Source organism: Otolemur garnettii, unplaced genomic scaffold (genome assembly GCF_000181295.1).
Source record: "Otolemur garnettii isolate 467f Iridium unplaced genomic scaffold, OtoGar3 scaffold00001, whole genome shotgun sequence".
Lineage (NCBI taxonomy): Eukaryota > Metazoa > Chordata > Mammalia > Primates > Galagidae > Otolemur > Otolemur garnettii.
In genome coordinates this window covers 44020226-44039300 of record NW_003852396.1, presented here as the reverse complement: position 1 = coordinate 44039300, position 19075 = coordinate 44020226, and the positions used below count along the sequence as shown (strand labels likewise).

At 45.6% G+C, this 19075-nt stretch overlaps 1 protein-coding gene across 3 annotated transcripts in view; it reads right to left on the bottom strand.

The window, feature by feature from the left end:
- The window catches only part of INSC (INSC, spindle orientation adaptor protein), a 132906-nt gene that overhangs the window by 84720 nt on the left and 29111 nt on the right, over positions 1 to 19075 (bottom strand). For 2 of the 3 annotated variants that reach the window (XM_003781133.1, XM_003781134.1), the window contains exon 1: positions 10418 to 10533. In XM_003781133.1, coding sequence (XP_003781181.1) covers positions 10418 to 10473 — 56 coding nt within the window. In that variant the 5' untranslated portion in view covers positions 10474 to 10533. Of the gene's footprint in view, positions 1 to 10417; positions 10534 to 19075 lie in introns of those variants that run through there. The other variant, XM_012801662.1, reaches the window with a different exon arrangement.

Genomic DNA, 19075 nt, shown 5'->3' with positions numbered 1-19075 from the left:
ACAGAGCCTGAACTGAGGCAGTGGCGTGGGATAGATGCTGGTTACAGAACAGAGAGAGAAGACAGAGCCTGAACTGAGGCAGTGGCGTGGGATAGGGGGCCTGTAAGTGGGAAGAAAGGATGGGAGAGTGAAGGAGAGGAAAGGATCTGTGTCGACTGCTGGGTTTCTCCTGGAGCTGCCCTTGCTGAGATAGGACACATACCCCCGGAGAAGCTGGTTTTTGTTTTGTTTGGTTTCAGGGTAAGGCAGTATGACAAGTGGGGAACATAAGGCCACAACAGACATGGGACTGGCTCTACAGGAAGGCCCACCAATGGGGCCCCAAGCTTTCCCAGGGAGGCGACCAGGCCTGGTGAACCCCACATGGCCCCACCATGAGCCTGGCTATTCCCAGCCGCGGTCTCTGTGCCGCCACATAATAAGCTGCTCTTCTCAATTTTAGAGTCTCCGGACTGTGGCTCATTAAGGTTTGGACTGCGTTAGTGCTGAACATCCCATAATTGCATAGCTCGCCTGACTCTCTGTCATTAGCTCTCTGTCTCTCTGGGCTCGACCTCTCCTATTAGATTTGCTGCCTGACCCCAACATAAAACATCTGGTTAAACAGGGCAGCTCTGGCTGTGCAGTGGGGGCTGCTGCTGCCCCTGCCCCTCCCAACTCCCTATGGTTCAACTGTCCTCAGCCATGAACTTCCAGCTGCCATCTCACACTGCATGAAATCTCTCCTTTGCAAATATAGACGAGTGATCCTATTACTCACACAGAGGAAGGGAATTGAAAATTGAGGTCAAGGCAGATGGACTGGCAGTGAGTCACATTCCCTTCATGATGGAAAACAACCAGAGTCAGGAGCCTGGAGGGTCTCTGGCCAAGGAACTGGAGGGGCCAGGACTAGGGTTTGAGTTCCTCGCTTCCCATGGTGAGCTGGAATCTGAACCTGAGGCTATAAAGTTGTCCCCTGGCCTGAAGAGCATGGAGGGCACCCCAGACAGGGAATGTAGGGTTCTCAGCAGATGCCTACTCCCCAAGTAGCCCTGCTCATTGCTCTCTGAAGGAGGCTTCCTTGGACATCTGGAACAAGGTGATCAAGTCCTAAAATCTGAGCTTTCTGGAGTCTAGCAGATTCCAAACACAAAGCCAGATGCAACCACAATCATCTCAACATACCAGGCTACTAGCAGGATGATTTTTTTTTAAGCTGAAATTATCCAGGGTGGAGTTGGGGTGGTAGCAAAGTCTCATACCAAGACGCTGCAGTATGAAACAGTGCACTTCCTAAAATACTTTCCCAGGACTGTTTGAAAGTAAAGGGAATTAGCCACCCACACAACAGAAAGAGAGGCAACTACCAGCTATAGAGCATCTTCTTTCCACATACCAAGCACCCTCTGCCTCAGCCCTCAGAGCAGTCTGATGATTGGAGATTACCATCAGAAGAGAAACTGGAGAAACTGAGGCCCAGAGGAATTACGTAACTAAGATCTGATTGCTAACAGTGATCATCAAGCTAAAATTGATTGAGTGCTTATTAATACTGAGTAGTGTGCTAAGTGCTTGATTCTATCGTAATAGTTCACTACCCCTCAAAACAATCCTATGAGGTTCCCATAATTGAGTTTTGCTGGTTCAGTGACTTGGCCAACATCCCACAATGGATAAGTAGAAACACAGGTCCAGGCAAGGTGAGGCGGCTACAGCCTTTCTCCTAACTATCATGCTATGTTCTTTGGTGGTCTTGAGCACCAAACTGATATTAAAACCCTCAAATCCAAATCTGTCCTCTTTCAGCCACGTGAGACTGCTCTTCTAGGACACATTCCCACCTTTTTCAAGTCTGTGATTATTTGAAGATGATGGTGTACCTAGTCATTTATCAAACCTTTGCCTCATTTCTTTCTGAGGAAGAATGGTGTACATGTTGTTGACCTTCAGGACAAAACTGCTGGTCTTCGCCTTGTGATCACAGATCTCTGATGAACTTGTAGCCGAAACACCTCTCAAGCAGAAAGCTCCGAAGAGTGTGGAAATAGTGACTCAGTGGGAGTGACCCTCTTAGGACTGCCTGGGGTCTCTGCACTCCCTCGTGACCTTGCCCTCCCTTGCCCTTGCCTTGTCTCTTGGACTGGACCCTTCATTCTCCAAAGCCCCTGGGAGACCCTTCAGATGCCAAAGGGAAGAGTTTTCCCAGTTGAGCAGCCAGCTATTGATACCAGCTTCTCATCCCCAGCTTGTCCTGCTGACCTGGTGTCCAGTGTCTAATGGAGTAAATAGTATATAGAAATACTCTCTTCTTGGTTTGTTTCAATGTCTTCTCACTTAGAACAGAAATTAAATGAAAAAAATCTCCCAAGTGTAGAATTGGGATGTCTTTGCCTTATCAGTACGCCACTGCTATGTAAAGTGGGGAGTTCTCTATGAAGAAACACGTTACTATTTTTAAAAAAATACTTGAAAACAGCATCCTAAAGTTATCAAGCACCCCAACGGGCGAGGCACTGGACTAGGTGCTGGGATTATAGAGAGGAGATGTGGATATGATCTCCATGAGGGCAGGGTTCTTTACTGAGCAAGTTCCCTCCACCTAGGAACCTAGGACAGTGCCTGGCATCATATAGGCACCCAATACACATTTACCAAATGATGGTAAACAAAATATTATGGCTCATTATACTACACTTGGCATTTTGAAGTTAGCAGAGAGAATTATGGGAGCACAGAGAAGGGATGCTTAACCCAAGCCAGGGCATCTCAGTAGTTTTCTCAGGCCAATCTTCAAAGAATGCCCTCAAGTGTACCAGGAAAAAGAACCAGAATTTGAAAAGGATAAGGTTTCAGACTAAAGAAACACCAGGTACAAAGGAGTGGACACAAGTTTGTAAGTGTAGCCCAAGGGGTGGTGGCAAAGCTGGAAATGACTGAGTGGAATACGGAAGCTTGTCTGAGTGCCAGGATGCAGGGTTTGCCTGTATAGTACGGAGTATTCCACCAATGCAGGTGTTCCCTACCCTCCTTTGAACAGTTCCCCGGGCTCTACCATGATACCTGAACAGGGCACACCCCTAGATGCTAGAGGGCTCCTAAACTACCATTCCTTGCAATTTCCATCCCAGTCACAAGGCAGACATAAGACCCCTCTGTACATTTTGTAGGAAGGAATGGGAATATCTTGTTTTAGTCAGTGAGGTGGCTTTCCCAGGCCAATGGCACTAAACTAGAATATTTGTGTCCAGTAAAAGGACCAGGCCATCCAAAAGTCACTCCAAGACTCCTAGAATGTGAGATCTGGGAGGGTCCCTGGTGATAATTCTATCCACTCCCTCATCCTCAGATGAAGAAACTAAAGCTCAGAAAGGAGGGATTGTCCAAGGACAAACAGCAAGTTAGTGGAAGTCTGGCCCCTGTGACCCAACTTACACTCCCACTGCACTGTGCTATTCTGCAAGAAACCTGATGATGAGACAGGAGACCTGTTTTTCCTGTGAACTTAAAAGCAAAAGCTAAAAATATTTCTGAATTACTCTTCTTCAGAAGAGATGAAATGTCTCCCCAGTTCTCTGACTCCTTCGGTCAATTAAATTTTTGACTCTCACTCAGAGTATTTAACTTAATCAAAAACAAATCTCTAGCTAACCCTTTCCCTCTAAACAACAGTTACCTACAAAAACACATGAGCAGAGCTTGCTAAAAACAGAAGAGTGTCTTGGAGAAAGGAACAAAAGACAAGCTATTTGATTTAATTTCTCATCGTCACCCTGAGACTCCCTAGCCAAGGGTTTGCCGTTTACTCACCAAGCATTTATTAAACACATATTCACTCAACAACCACTTACTGAGCTCCCACTATATACGTTCTAATCACAGTCAGGAGCACAAATATGAATTTGACCCTCAGGCCCTCAAGACATTTATCATTGAGTAAAAAAGCTAATATATTTTGAAGGGAAGTTGCTATTGGCCTACTCCAGGACCTGGCTCAAATTAAGTTTTTAGCCCAAAGTCAATCTCATTTGAGTAAATAAGTGAAAGCATTTTGTCTATTACAGATAGCAGCTACATGAAAACTCCACTGGAGAGGGGAGCTTCCAGGATTTACCTACCAGAGGCTGGGAGAAAAAGCTTAAGAAACACAGCCCAGGGAAAAAGGACCCTACAATGTGAGGAAGATCCTGAAGAGGATTGTGATGGTTTCATCCTCCTCTCTGGCCTCAGTTTCCCCCTTCTTATAAAGAAGAGATTACATAGATGAGCTCTGAGGAAGGTTCCAGCAACAACATCCAACGCGTCTATGATCCCAGTTCCCAGCACTGTAAAAGAAGTTTAATCCAACCTCTCTTCTTAAAAATAACTATTAAATCATGGTCCCTCTGTCCTGTCATGGTTGCACACCCTGTGTTTCTGTGGATTTTCTTGGCAAATGGGAGAAGGGAGGGAATTTGATTCTAGCTTTGAGTGGCCTTCCTTTCAGCTTAAACAACAGAAAAATATCCAATTATCTCATTGACAATTATAGTCTGCACATTTCACCACAGGCATAGAAAATGACCCACCAGCAGAAAAGCGGCCACAGACCAGAGGTGCACACATGCAAGTCATTATCTACGTGGAGACAGGCTCGCCTCCAATGGCCCCACTGGCCCAGAAAAGCTGGCTGTCTCCCCATCAAGCCAGGGTTATCTAGGAGTCTGTCTGCCATGAGCCCTGGCTCATCTCAGACACCAAGCTAAACAGAAAGCATGTGAGCAAGTGATTCACCCACAGTGAGTCACAGAGGAAAGCCCCAGGTTGTATATTGATCAGGCCAAGACAAAAGGTAATGAATAAATCATGGGTTCTATGAGGGTAGGGACCTTGACCAACTCAGTTATCAACATGTCCCCAAGCATACAGTGCCATACAAAGTTCATTATCCAAACTCAATAAATATTTGTAGAATAACGTTGTTGAAGACTAATGAATAAACAATGACCCAAATAAATGAATAAATGATTGATCTGTATAGTACCCCAAGAACATTGTGGAAAAGAGAAAGGCAGGATGGAGCACTGACCAGCACTCAGGTTTAAGAACCAATTAGATTTATCTTATAGGGGTACAAGTGAATCTTTCTAAGAGTAGAATGTGAATGTTTTAAAATAATAACTGAGAAAATGACATGAAGGCTGTGTTGACCAGTTTGATGGAAGTAGTCCAGATTGCATGTGAAAACCCCACACTGTACCCCAGAAGTGCATTAATGTACATAGTTACCATTCAATTAAAAAAAAAAAAAAACCAATTAGAAACACATATCCTAGCTCTGCCATCCCTGAGCTTTGGACATGTAACTGCACCTCCACAAGCCTCAATTTCCTCATGGGATGGACACTGCAATGTGCTGCCCAGATTCCCCTTTACAGAAGGTTTTATTACCCTAGCTGCTGGGAGTGTTTAGCCAACAGCCTCCAGCTGTCAGGCCTTCCAGATGGTCATGCCCTTCCTAGAGCTTTTCACTTATTAAAAAAAAAAGCTTTAGATAAAAGAAGTTTAGAAGTGTTTAGCTGAGCAAAGAACAATTCATGAATCAGGCAGCACTCTGAGCCAGAGAGGCTAGTGAGCTCTGCTGCAACCACATGGACAGGGCAGACAGGCTGAATCCAGAAAGAAAAAAAGAAAATGCATGTGATTGCTAAAGTGGAAAGACTCTAGTTAGAAGTTAGTTGGCAGTTTCTGATGGACAAAGTCTCTAGCTTCCTTTTACTAATTATGCTGGGCTTCAGTTTGCTTATACAGAAACTTAAACTGCTGAGGCAGCCCTAGTGCAATTGCCTCCCAATTAAAAAACCTCTTAAATATACTCTTCAGACAGATAAAAGTGGGACATAAAAGGCCTGGCCATTTCAGCCAATGAAAAACAACTCTGGTTCCAAAGCTCCCTGTGAGGTCAGCTAAGGTCACCAAGCCAACATTGCAGCTCATCTTCACCCTCAGCCCAGTCCTGCTTCCTTCCTTTCCTTGCCACTAGTGTTAATCCCAAACGTGCTCCCTAATAACCACCTTGAACTCTTAACTCCACTTCAAAGGTTGCTTCCCAGAGAACCAATCCTATGACCTCTTGTTCGTAAAATATAGGTAATAAGAATTATACTCATGGGTCACAGTAAAGACTCAATGAGTCGCTGTACACAGCAGTAGCCAGCCAATAGCAAGGGCTTGGAACTGTGAGCCAGCTTTGTTATGGAGGTTATAAAGACTCATCCATTAAGCAATATTGCCACCTCGACCCTTCACTGGCAGGGACCCAGAGAGAAAATAACAAGATGCCTTAGCTTGAACTGTGGGCAAGAGAAGAAATGAAAGGAAGTGAGAAAGGAAGAGGACATCTGGACATAGCCCTGTGTGGACCCTGGCCTCCAACTAACCCCCTAGAAGACAGTTAAATCATAAAGGCAGTTAAATCCCATAAAGACAGTTAAATCAAAGGACTGGGCTATCTTGATTCCTGTAGAATCAAGACCAGACTTTGATGGTGGAGGGCACAGCCCTGGGAGTGTGCAGACGGGTGTTGACATGCTGACCACATAGCTGAGTTCCAGCATCACTACCATGTCCTGAGCAAGCAGGAACTTCTTCTGGAACTTCCCAGATGGAAAGATGGCATCCCAGATGGAAAGATGGCACTCCAGAGACCAAGGAACAAATAAAGACCAGCTAGGGATATAGAAGCCACTGTCTCCTGCTGTTTGGGGAGCTCATATCTGGTCCCCTTCACTCCCACCAATAAATCCTTGACCTTCTAGGGAGGAACCTGGACCTGAGATGGCAGCATTTTTCACCACTTGGTGTGGGTGAATGAGTGGGTAGGATCTTCTTACTGTCATTGGTGGCCTGGGAAAGTGAGGGTTGTACACTGCAAAGAAGCTGTAGGCCCTGGAGAGATCTTCCTTCCTGGATCCAAGCACTTGCACTACCATTTAATGCACTCATCATTCCATCGTGTTATAGAAGATAAAACTGGTGCTCACACAGGTTAAGCAGTTGCCCAAGGTCACAAAGCTGGTAAGAAATGAGCTGGATTTGAACTCAAGTCTAATTCCAAGGTTTACATGCTTTCAACCACTTAGGCTAACATTAAAGATTTTAAGAGAATAGTACAATTATTTTATTACTTTCAAATATGAACATGTCCCAGCAGATATGAATGCAATCAGAGCTGAGGACCACTACACCCCATCAGACCACCTCCCATTGCTCATGCCAATTCATCACGGGATCCCAACCCCAGGCAGAGGGAACCATTGCTCCCTATCCCCTGCAGTCTTCCAGAAGTCTGCACCTAGAACAAGCTTCTTGCTGCTATTTTCCCACAGGAGTCTCAAATGCCAATGGCCTAACCCACTTGATTCACCCAGACTGCTAGAATAGTCCATGCAACACAACAGTACTTGTTTATTTATTTATTTATTTATTTATTTTTGTACATGGAGGTGAACAATGGCACTGCAAAATGAAATTCAGTGTCAATGGAACACAACAAAGGAAGTCAATTATCCAACATTAATTATTTACCTGGAGACAATAACCATGGTGTTATTCCCCATGAGAGAGGCCTCTGAAGCTTGGAGCAGGAGGAAAGAAAAGGTGGCTGACTGTCTGCCTATAATGTGGCATCAGATTGAATAAATTAGCACCTCTGACATTTTGTAAGTACATATGGGTCTTCTCTGTTAACCTGGCTTATACACACACACCCGGAACCTGTGTGATTAGCAAGTTGATAGGCCCAAGGTTACATTCTCCTAATGTTCTGGGCAGTGCCAAGACCATATGTGACCATATTAAAGGAAATACAACCCTCTCCCTGCTGCTCACCCTGCCCTATCAGAACTGTAAGGATGAAGACATTGTGAAAAAGAAAAAAATTCGCAGATTGCCACTTTTATGGCCAGCCATAACTCTCTCAGTTATGTTAGTCTGGGGTTTTTTTTCCAAGCTATTTGCTCAGCAAGATCAGTCAGAAATCCTGCCCTGCCTCTAAAAGAATAATAATTTGATTCCTAAATCACTTTTATGTAATTTAATTTCCTGTTACCCTTAAAACTTCTGAGGAGGGTAGAAGTAGGGAAGAGGAAGGGAGAGATCAGTAGTTCCCAGGGTCCCAAGTGGGGGCAGGATCTGATCTTTGCCCCACATTCTCTGCACACGGGACCTATGCCTCTTCTGCGGAAGGAGAATTTAACATGGCCTCAGCAAGTCCTATATGCCAGCAGGTGCTTTATTCATATTATTTTAAGGCCTCCTAACAATACAATGATAGAAGTATAAATTATTCCCATTTTGGAAATGAAGAAACTGAAGACCAAAGTTACAGTGAATAAGGAGCAGAATGGAGAATCAAGTAGAGGCCATTGGGCTCCTAACTACTGCCCTGAACTGCCCTCTGATCATGGCTCCCCCAACACCAGCACAGGCTCAGATCTGACCATCCCTGGACTACAGGTGTGTGTGGAGGGACCCCAAAGCCCTGTGGCCAGAGCCACTGCCACCCATGTGGCTACACAGTCCCTGACCCTACTCTATGGGCAGGTCAGGGCAGGGAAACTTAGACTTCACTTCTTCCAGAATACTTCCATTTTTTCATAGTTTAGAATATTAGGTTGTTGGGAGTGTCTGTCTGATTCCTTATGTCCCAGTCTTCTGCTGAGGGTAAGGGACCATGAGAAGGGTTTCTGGAAGAATTCCCTGAGATCACCCATACATGAAGGACGCCCAGCAGGCACTCAGTAAACAATGGTCCCCGTGTAGCTCTCAATGTGTGACAGACACTTTGTATTTACAAATTCTTTTAATCCTCACATTAGCCCTATGAAGGAGGTCCTACTGCAATGGCTGCCCCTGTTTGCTACCTGAAGAAATGGAGAAGCAGCTGGGTGGGGTTCCAGAAGTTGCACAAGGTGCACAGCTGGTATGAAGTGGACTTCAGCTTTGAAGCCAAGTGGTCATGTGTCCAAAGTAAGCATCCTGTTCATCTCATGAAAGGATGAGGCAACCCCATCTCCACATGACAGGTCTATATCTCACCATCTCCAAATTCTACCTTAGAGGGGCTGCGTGTAAAGATAATTGGGTCCCCATATGCTCCCTTATTTTCAGCTTCCAGCTGCATGGGAAATTCTTAATTACATTTCTCATGGTGTTTGAGTCCTCAGGAACATGTATGAACTGTATGTCACATCCTAAATCCTCTTTTGGACGGCAATGATGGCTTTAGAGGGGAACAGCTTGGTGCCTTCACACAGGGTTAACCTGGTTCCAGCAGACCTTTAGCAAACAATTAATAATCTTTTCTGATTTTAAAAGCAACACATACTCAAAAAATATTACTTAATAATAAAAAAATATATAGAAATCAATGATGTAGTGAGTTCAAATCCCTAGTAATTCAGGTAAAGGATTGAGGATAAAGATTAAGGTGTTAGTGACACATGTAATATGTAAAATAAAACTTTACAAAATAAAACAAAACAGTAATTTAACAGTCTTACAAAGGCTACTTGGATTCTGTTGTCTCAAGACAGCCCCTCAGAATTTCTCAGGAAAATAAAAAAGGACTAAGCAGAAGCCCTGAGTACCCTAAGGTTGCTGAGTTCCTCCATAGACGAATCTATATTAAAGTAACCAACTGTCCAGATTTTCCCAAGACTGGAGTTTCCAGAGACACAGGACTCTCACACCAAAATCAAGACCATCTTCCGCAAACCTTGACAGCTGGTCAGCCTGGATCTGGTGCCCTGGTACTGTCACCACTGGTTCTGATTTGAGTCCAGGACCAGCCAGGTGAAATCTACACCAGCCTCTCCATACCTTTCAGCTGTGTGCAGGCCCCTCTGGTGGCCCCAGGTCTCTCCTTCTTCAGATAAATGTCCCCAAACTCTTCTCAGCTCACCATCTGGGCCTCACCTTCAGCTCAGTGTATGCGTCTCTCCCCCTCCCACACTACCCAAGTCAGAGCAGCAAGCACTACCCAAGGACAAGCTTCAAGCTCAAGTCTCTCCTTGGTGCACTGAGGGAAAGAGAAGATGTCCAAGAGTAGACCGGCACCTTGCAACTGGCTCACAGAGGGTCTACCCAAAGAACCCCTGTGGCTCTGGCCCCCACCTAGATGTGATCAGGAACCTTTTCTGGGGTCCTATATCCTAACAGTACATTCCGCTTGATTTTATTGTCTGCTTCCACTTCAAACTACAGCTCTCTGGGGGCTGGGAGCTCCCTGATTCCTCCATGTTCCAGGGCCAAGTTCCATTCATATTTGCTGAATGAATGTGGCATCTCCAGTACTTCATCCTAGGCTCCCCCCAGGCCAGTATGGAGAAATGGGGCCACCTTCAGCTTCATGATCCAGGTGCTGGACCCAAGCCAGCTGTACAGCTGTAGGACTTACCGCTGCCCTGGCAGGGGGATGGAGTCCAGGTGGCGGCCTCCAGGCAGTGCCATCATGTTGATACCAATGTGCAGCAAGGCCTGGCCACAGCGGTCAGGACCCTGTGAAAACAGAGGGCAGGACAGCTCAATGAGGCCCCCAACAGCAAGTATAATCACTTTCTCACCTGGACCTAGGCTGCAAGGAACAAAGGCAGACATGAATAAAAGGCCTCCTAGGTCTCCTCTCCTTTTGAATGAGTTTGCACGCCACAGAGCTCACACAAGAAAGGCAGAACCAGATTTGCTCTTGCTTCTAAGTTCCTAGTCTGCTATAAACCTCGACAATCCCTTCTTATGTCCCATTGCCAAACATTACCTGATCCATTGGTATGTGCCAAATATTGGGGGACATAGGCTGGAAAATATCACATAGAACACATTTGTACTAAAAAAGTACCTCTGATTTATCTGAGATTCAGATTTCACTGGGCATCCTCTATTATTTGCTAAATTCAGCATCTCTACATTCTAATCCCCTGACTCAATCCACCATAGCACTTGGTTATTCACTGTGACTATGCTTAAGGTTGTTTAAGCAACACGACCCCATAATGGGCATAGTGGTTGCTTTCCCAGATCCAACCACTTTAGATCAGTGGTTCTCAACCTTCCTAATGCCGCAGCCCTTTAATACCGTTCCTGTGGTTCAAGACCCACAGATTGAGAACTGCTGCTTTAGATGATATAATTTCACCCAAATCATCAGTGATTGGTTCAGAAATAGACATGTGACTCAATTCAGGCCAATTAGTCATGACAGGTTTCCTCCTAGGCAAAGTTTTCTTTCTCCTAACAGAGAGCCATAGTATCTGTCTCTCCTATTGAACTTGAACAAGGAAACATACACTTTCTTGTTGCTAAAGACCATCTTGCAACCATGAGAGGAGCTAGCTGGAGAGCAAAGTTAGCACACAGAAAAAACAGCTGGGCCCTTGATCACAGAGATACCGAATCAACCAGTGCTGGGATCTGGCTGACTCTAGGCTTCCTACTACCTAAGATAATAAAAGTTCTTGTCATTTAAGTCAGTCTGAGTGAGAGTTTTTGTTCTGCACAGCCAAAAGCATCCTAACATATAATATAAAAGGGAACCAGCTTCCGGAGCCTCCAATCCCAGCAGTGACGACACACTGTGAGGCTTGCCTGTGCCTCACAGGTTGGACCAAAACTTGCTGCCCACCTGTTCCTCCTTTCTTACCTTGTCTTGTCCCTTCTGCCCCTGGACATCCTTTCTTCACACTCCTTCTTTTTATTTCTCTGTTGCGCTCTCTGCCAACTCCTCAAGCCAATAAATAAGCCCTCCTTGAGAAAAATGGACATTCTAGCCCCTTTACGTGGGTGGAACAACAGTGGACTCCTAACTCTATGATTGTAAGTGACCCCTATAGAACAGAACAGACAAGGAGGATTTTAACTGTGATGAGGCTGATCGTAAAGTAACCCCTGATGATTTGGGGAAGAAAGAATAAAATGCTCAATCTGGGGAGGCAGGAGCCAGAATAAACTGGATAATTCCAGACATTCACTGCCACTGCCTGTTTCCTCATCTGTGGGCCCCACTAGACTATGAGCCCGGCACTGAGCCATGGGCTGGGCACTTAGCCTGACCTCTGTGTGTCTGTTGAAGGAATGAGTGAAATGATTTGTTAATACATTTATGTTGAGCCCTACCTCTTCATCTGTAACTGAGGATAATACTATGTAACATCTATTTTATAGGACTATTATGATGATGATATGAGAGAAGAAATGTGGAAGTATTAGGCCAGGGTAAGCTAAATAAAAGTAGCTGTTATTATTATCATGCTCTTAGAGTCTGCTCTGTGCTAAGTCCTGTGGTCAGTGATGATAAGAGAGATGCAGACAATGAGATGGACCAGGTAAAGCCCTGAGCACAGTGACGGTGCTCAGGGATCACGATAACATCTCATCACCATTGCAATTTCTATCACTATCATAATTATTGAGAGAATTATTTTTGGAACTTAGCAAGCCAGCAGTCTGAAAATGATGGCATAAAAGAAAAGGCTAGAAACAACAAAGTGAGGTATTTGTTCTCGTTTCAATATGTTTGACTAAAGTACAAAAAAGGACAATATCGACTTTTCAGGGTAAAAGCTAAGATGTGATTCAATGGCAGTGAGCAAGCAAATCTTATTTTACTCTCATCTTTATTATGGAGGCAAAGTCAAGATGTTGAAGAGGACATTGAAGCCTGACGTAGGTGAGGAGACAAGGAGACAGGAAGGAAGTTCCAAGGCCCTTCTAAGCTTGACCCCATAGGATTCCCTAGGATGGGATATAGCATACCATGGAATATTAGATGGACCTCTGGATCTGATTCAAGGTGTATCTGAGGGATCCCCCCAAAAGGAGAAGTTGTCATGAGCAGAAACCTAAATGCAAGAAAATGCCCCGAATTTCTAAGAGGCAGATTTCATAAACACAGTCTGGTGGCCACAAATTCTTCAGCAAATTCTGGATCGCTGATCTGTGAACCCTTCAGAATGAAGTGGTGAACACATGAAGCCAACCAGAGCACAGTAGAGACAAGTCACTCCAAAACAATTTACTTCCTGTCCATTAGGAGACTCTGAGTTCTTAGTGGAGGGGTATGCAATGAGCCTCATATGTCTTGGTTTTTGTTAAAGCACCCCAGCGAGATGCCCTATTCATCCTTTTCATCCATAGCTTCCCAGCAGTTATTATGCAGGTAGAGCCTGCCAGCTAACAAAACCTTGCTCCATGTGATCGCACATGTTCCCAGAGGCTGGGGAGGCACCTTGAAGACATCTGGGCTGCACATGTACCACTACCCTATTCCCAGACTGTGTTACTCATGGCCACCTCTTTCCCCCAGTGGGATAAGACTCCTTGATGTCTGAAACTACATCTCATTCAGCGTGCGAATGAGCACAGGACCCAACACAATGGCCTGCATGGTCGACGGCCTGGGCTTTGAACCAGATTAGCTCTCAGAGGAACCACATCCCTGGGGATGAGGGAGAATATCTGGAAGGTGAGACAGGGAATGGCCAGAGTTTAACCCATCTGATGTTTATAAAGTGTCGATAGCAGTGTCAATAATAATAACAGGTCATGTTTATTGAGCAGGTACTATGTGCTAAGAACTGTTCCAAATACCTCATGTAGTATTAGTTCTTTCAATACTATCATCAGCCCCTTGTTAGAGATGAGACCTCTGAAATTTAGCAAGAAGCACAGACCAGTAAGTGACAGAGGAACAGAATCCAGGTTTTAGGATTGGAGGGGAGATGCTGGAGCCCGTGAAGATGGTGAGAGTAACAAACAACCCACATGTGTCCAGCATTAATTTAGAAAATAAAAATGTATGTTCATTTTATGTTAGAGAGAGGGAAGAGAGTGAGGGAAAGAAATGAAAAAGAGAGAGATGAGAGCAGAGAGCAGGGAATGAGTGAAGGGAAGATGGGGAAGGAGAAAAGGAGCCAGAGAACCGCATGGGAGCCCAAAGGAAGAAAGGAAGAAGGCCAGCCACGTGTCCAGTGTTTGCTACCAGGAAACACCCAGCTCCAGCGGAACCTTCCCAGAAATCCCATTGCTCTTCCCTCTCACCAGCACCTCCCACTGCTCTCACCTCCCAGACTACAGGTCCTCCGGAAAATGGAAGAACATCCCTCAAAAAAAAGAAGCAAACCCTACAGTCAAATGGAGGAAGGAAGAGGGGCACAGACTGTGGGACATTCCTATTTTGTTCCCCATTTATTGGCTATTTTTGTGAAAGTCATATGGACAAAGATGGGCCCTAAAGGGATGGGTGGAGGGGAGACTATAGTCCCAAATAAAGCTGTAAAGCATCACTAGTTTTGCAAAGATACCTATTTTAAACCTTCAGTCATCATGATCATGCCCACTGCAAAGCTTCGTCTTCACTCTGATGCCTTTGCAGCCACCCCTCCCATTCCCCAAAGTCTTACTCATCCTGTTGAACAAAGACTTGGAGAGTTGAACCCCTCCAAAGCTACACAGCATGTCAGGAAACCAAGACTGGATTCAAGATAACCCTTAGCCTTGTGCTACATGGTCTCGTGAAAAAGCACATGAACTTTGGAGTCTGATAGATTTGAATCCTGACGCCATATTGATAAGTACATGACCTTGAGAAAATTATCAGTCCACTAAAAATGTGGTTCCTGCAGTTATACCTACCTCCCAAGAACTTCATAAGGATTAAATAAGACTACTTGCAAAAGTCCCTGACATTGTGCTCGACACATGGTAGTGTCAAAGGAGTGTCCTTCGCCTTGAAAGCAGGAGTTGAGAAATATATATCAAGGCAGAGATGCTGCTTTGCTCATTAAGAGAGGTAAAAACGACAAATGAAGGAGTGAGCAGGAAAGAGGAAACCCCTTCAGCGCCTCCCCGAGGGCCTTTCCTGACTCAGTGAGAATCCCACCTGGATCCTGCCGCCTTGCTTCTTCAGCCTTCTGAGCTGTCTCTTCCACCAGGAGGGGCTGGTTTACAAAAACAGACTTGAAGCTGGAAGTGTTTCTGATTTAATTCAACACCTGCCGTGACAACAGTTCCATTTGGACAGCTCATTTCTGCTCCCACATCCCATTAGAGGCAGCTCTTGCTCACCTCCATTTGGCTGACAAGACTGGGCTGGTTGAGGAAATGGGGGCGATTTACAGTAAATTATTCAATTAGAAACAGACACAAGGGTGGTTTCTGCCATTGTCTAATGGGCCCACTCAAGTACAGCTCAAGGCATGGTGGAGATTGCTTCATCTGTAGAGTCCATTAGGGCTGTCAACACAGGAGGGACAGTAAATATTGTGGAAAGTAGTTAAGTTTCCACAGAGGCACTAGGTACAGGGAGAATAGTGCTGGGGAGTCCGAGAGGAATAGGACCTGGCCAGGCCAATTTGGCTGTAATTCTTTTTTCTCAAAGGCTTCAGAGAGTGCAAGAGCTGGAAGCAACAGGCTGTCCTGTCACCCATCATTATAAATCACTCTACCTTTAGGGTGGAAAGAGCCCTCACAGGGCACTGCTCTGCTGAGGAAGAAATCAGGGTTCTTCTGATATCTCAGTATCTGTTACCCCATGTGTAAAATGGGGAAAATATAAACTCAACCTCTCAAGACTATTGCAGGCATTAAGATAATCCACCTGTAAACATTTACTTTTCTTTCTGGTCCCCTAACATATGAACCCACTTCCCGCAATTGAGAACTATCCCTACCCTTAGAAGTCTGGGTGAAGGGAAAATCTGCCTCCCAAGATGGACTGAAAGGTCGAGCACATGTGTTCCAACACATGACTTAGGTCCCGCCAATCAGACACACAGAGCAGATGCACATGACCTAGATTTCACCAGATACATGGAGAAGAATGCGGCCTCGGTTTCACCATTCACAGACACGGAGCTGGGAGCTAGAGACCCAGAGATTTCTTTCTGCAGCTTGAGTGGCTGCAATAGAACCGAGTTCACCTGTACCTGGCATGCTGCCTATACCTTAAAATGGCCCTAAAATTGATGCTTTTGTCCATTTTGCCTTCCCTAGTCTGTGCCAAATGCACAAGATTTAGAATCCAGAGGCTAGCTTCTGCATATCTAGCCAAGAATTTTGCTATATGTGGCCCTTTCCCTTGTCCTCTATATTTTTCTGTCTCCATTACCACTTCCTTGGTCAAAGGCATTGTTATCTCTCACTTAGCCTGCTCCAAGAGCCTCCTAATGGATTCCTCCCTTCTCCTCCTCAGACTTGACTCTCTCCAGCCTGTTTTCCACACAACCACCGGAGAGATCTTAAGCACAAATCTAATCACATTCACATCACTCCACTGTTTAAAATCCTTCAAACAGGACAATCCACTGTTGCTACTAGGACAAAGAACAAGCCTTCTCATGGCCTCTTTGGCCTGCATGGATCTGGCCCCTGCTTACCTCTCAAACCTTTTGTCCTGTCACTGGCAGCTCCCCAACCACCCTGACCGCTGGTTCTCCTTTCAGCAAGCCATGCCTCGCCCTCCAAGTCCTTTCATGGAAACTCCTTCCTTCAGCAGCCTTGCCTCTATCTCCCCTCACCGAGTTATCCCTATGATCCTTCAGGGCTCAGCCTGGCCTGACCTGTGGATTTAATCAAGTCTTTCATTATATGATTCCACAGCCCCTTATATATTTCTCCTTCATAGAGGTTATCACTATTATATGTAAATAATTAACTGTGACATGAAGAGCTAATTGTTTTCTCCTTTGAGGGTCCCAGGGCAGGGAACAGAGACCTGTCCTGCTTGTTGCTTGCCCCCCCCCTCCATGCCTGACACAGTTCTGACACTTGTTGGCTGGGCAAGTTCCTATTGAAGGAGCTTCAGCTTCTTTGCTGATAAACTGGAGACAATGGTAATTATTTTCACAGTGGAATGAGCATACAGTGAGACCGTGTGGGAGGCCCTTTGGATACCATATGCATTGGACTGAAAGGGCTCTACATTCAAACATCCACTAAGATAAAGCCACCTGTCCCTCTGGAGTTCTTATAGTCCTCCATCGGTCACACCCACCCGGGAAGCCACCCTCCCCACCCCCAGCTCTGTGTTCAGCAGGTTCTTCCAATGGACAGAGAGACGAATCAATGGACAGTCATGAGGCTGTAAGAAAACTACAATGACAGGTAACCAGGGGGAATGCTGAGGGGCCCGGGGGGCAGAGGACTTTGAAGCACTACCCCGTCAGAAAGGAAGGTGGAAGAAGGGGGCCCCAGGAAGTTTCTCAGGTCATGATACCAACACTTAAACTTAAAAAAAGAATGTGGGAATAGCAGAGGAAGGAGAGGGGCTGGAAAGAAGAGAGCACGGGGCAAAAGGAAGAGCATGTGAAAAACACAGAATCCTGAGGATGCTTAAGATTAGGGAAATCCAAGTGTTTCTAGAAGGGTGGAGCCTTCTGTGCCAGTTGTGGAGTTTCCAGGAAACTATCCCAGTAGTGTGGGAATATAGAAAATGTACTGGTCACTTTTAGCTGAGGGAGTAGAACTGGTCACTTTCAGCTGAGGGAATTAGTAGAGGCGACATGTGAGCTGAGCCTCAAATACAGGGTAAGATCTTGCCAGGTGAAGATGGGCCAAGGGCATTCAGGGCCAAGAGAGCAGTATGAGTCATGGTAAGGAGACCAAAAAAAATGTAGCAAGTATTTAGCAACCAGATCTTTCTAGGAGGCTAGAAGGAAGGTGCTTCCATGATCTGGACTATGAAATAAACAGATTCTTTAGACTCTATTGTATGGGTAATAGGGAGCCAATGAAGGTGTATGGGCAGGGTAAAGATCAGAGTGGAATTTCAGTTGCTGTGGTGAGAAGTGAAGCAGGCAGAGTGGGATCAGCAACAGGGGCTCATTTAAAAGGCAGGTACAAGTTTCGAAGGGAGCACTAACCCTAGAAATGGAGAGACAGGGGCCCAGGGGTGAAAGAGACGGCTGTAAAGAGCTTTGGGAGGTAACCACAACACATCTGCCTCCCCAACCCACTCTGGGCCTCTGTGTGACCTGTGTAAAGATGGCAATAGTCATCAGAGATATCTCAGTACTGCTAGCTGGGGTGGCTGGCATGCCACAGCAATCAGATACTTTAAGAACCCTCATTCCCAAGGGAGGCACAAGAATCCAAGCAAGCTGCTGAATGGATCCAGCCTCATGAAATATAGAGAGCTCTGACTCCCTGGAGAAAGCCCCAAGAGCCACTTACAGCTGCCAGGGGACAGAGCCCAGCAAGTAGGCAGGGCAGACCTCAGGATTCACAGAGTATGTCTCTATCCCCTCCGGGCCCTGAAAATCCTGATCAGGTAGAGGGGCTCCCTCCTAGACCTTAGCTTTGCTCCTTAATTCTGGAACCAGAACAGTTTCAGCAAACCACAGACAAGGTCCCACCCAAGCCTCCACCTGATTAATTGGATGTGTCTACTTTCTAGGCCTTACCTAGAAGACAACAGGAATCTCACCTACACAAATACTGTGAACTTGACACAGCTAGGATTAGAGCTCCCTGGAGAAATCCAGGCAGCCCTCTGGAGCATGTTCCTAGAGCATGGGAGCCTTAGGGATTATGCCCTTGTGACAGTAACAAAGCAACAACAGCAAGGAGGAGGCAGCAGAGAGAAGAAACACCTACTGGGTGCTCCAAACCATTTATATTTAGTCCTCAAACTAGCCCCGGGAGGTAGGTTACAACTGTCATAACCCATCTCTTCCCCAAATGAAGAGATGGAAGCACAGAAGTTAACATGGCAGATGGACAGAGACATTCAGAAGATGAGGAAGAGACGGCCTGAGGTCACATAGGATGCCAACCTGGGGACGTGCAGGCAGGTTTCCTCATTCTCATAAACTCCCATGCAAAATCCAAATAAGGCTTTGCCTGGTTGGAGCCTAGTGAGACCAACTCAGGGTGGTTTACCATGGGAGCTTATTGGAGCCTCAGTCCTCATCTGTAAAACAGAGATGGTTATGCCTGTTCTTTCTCCTGTGTTGTGGTTACCAAGTGCAGAAAAATATTGTGGGCAGGGAAATTCAAGGGTCCCAGTCAGATTCCACTCAACCTGAGAACAGAACAGGTAGATTGACTCATTGGGACCCACAAG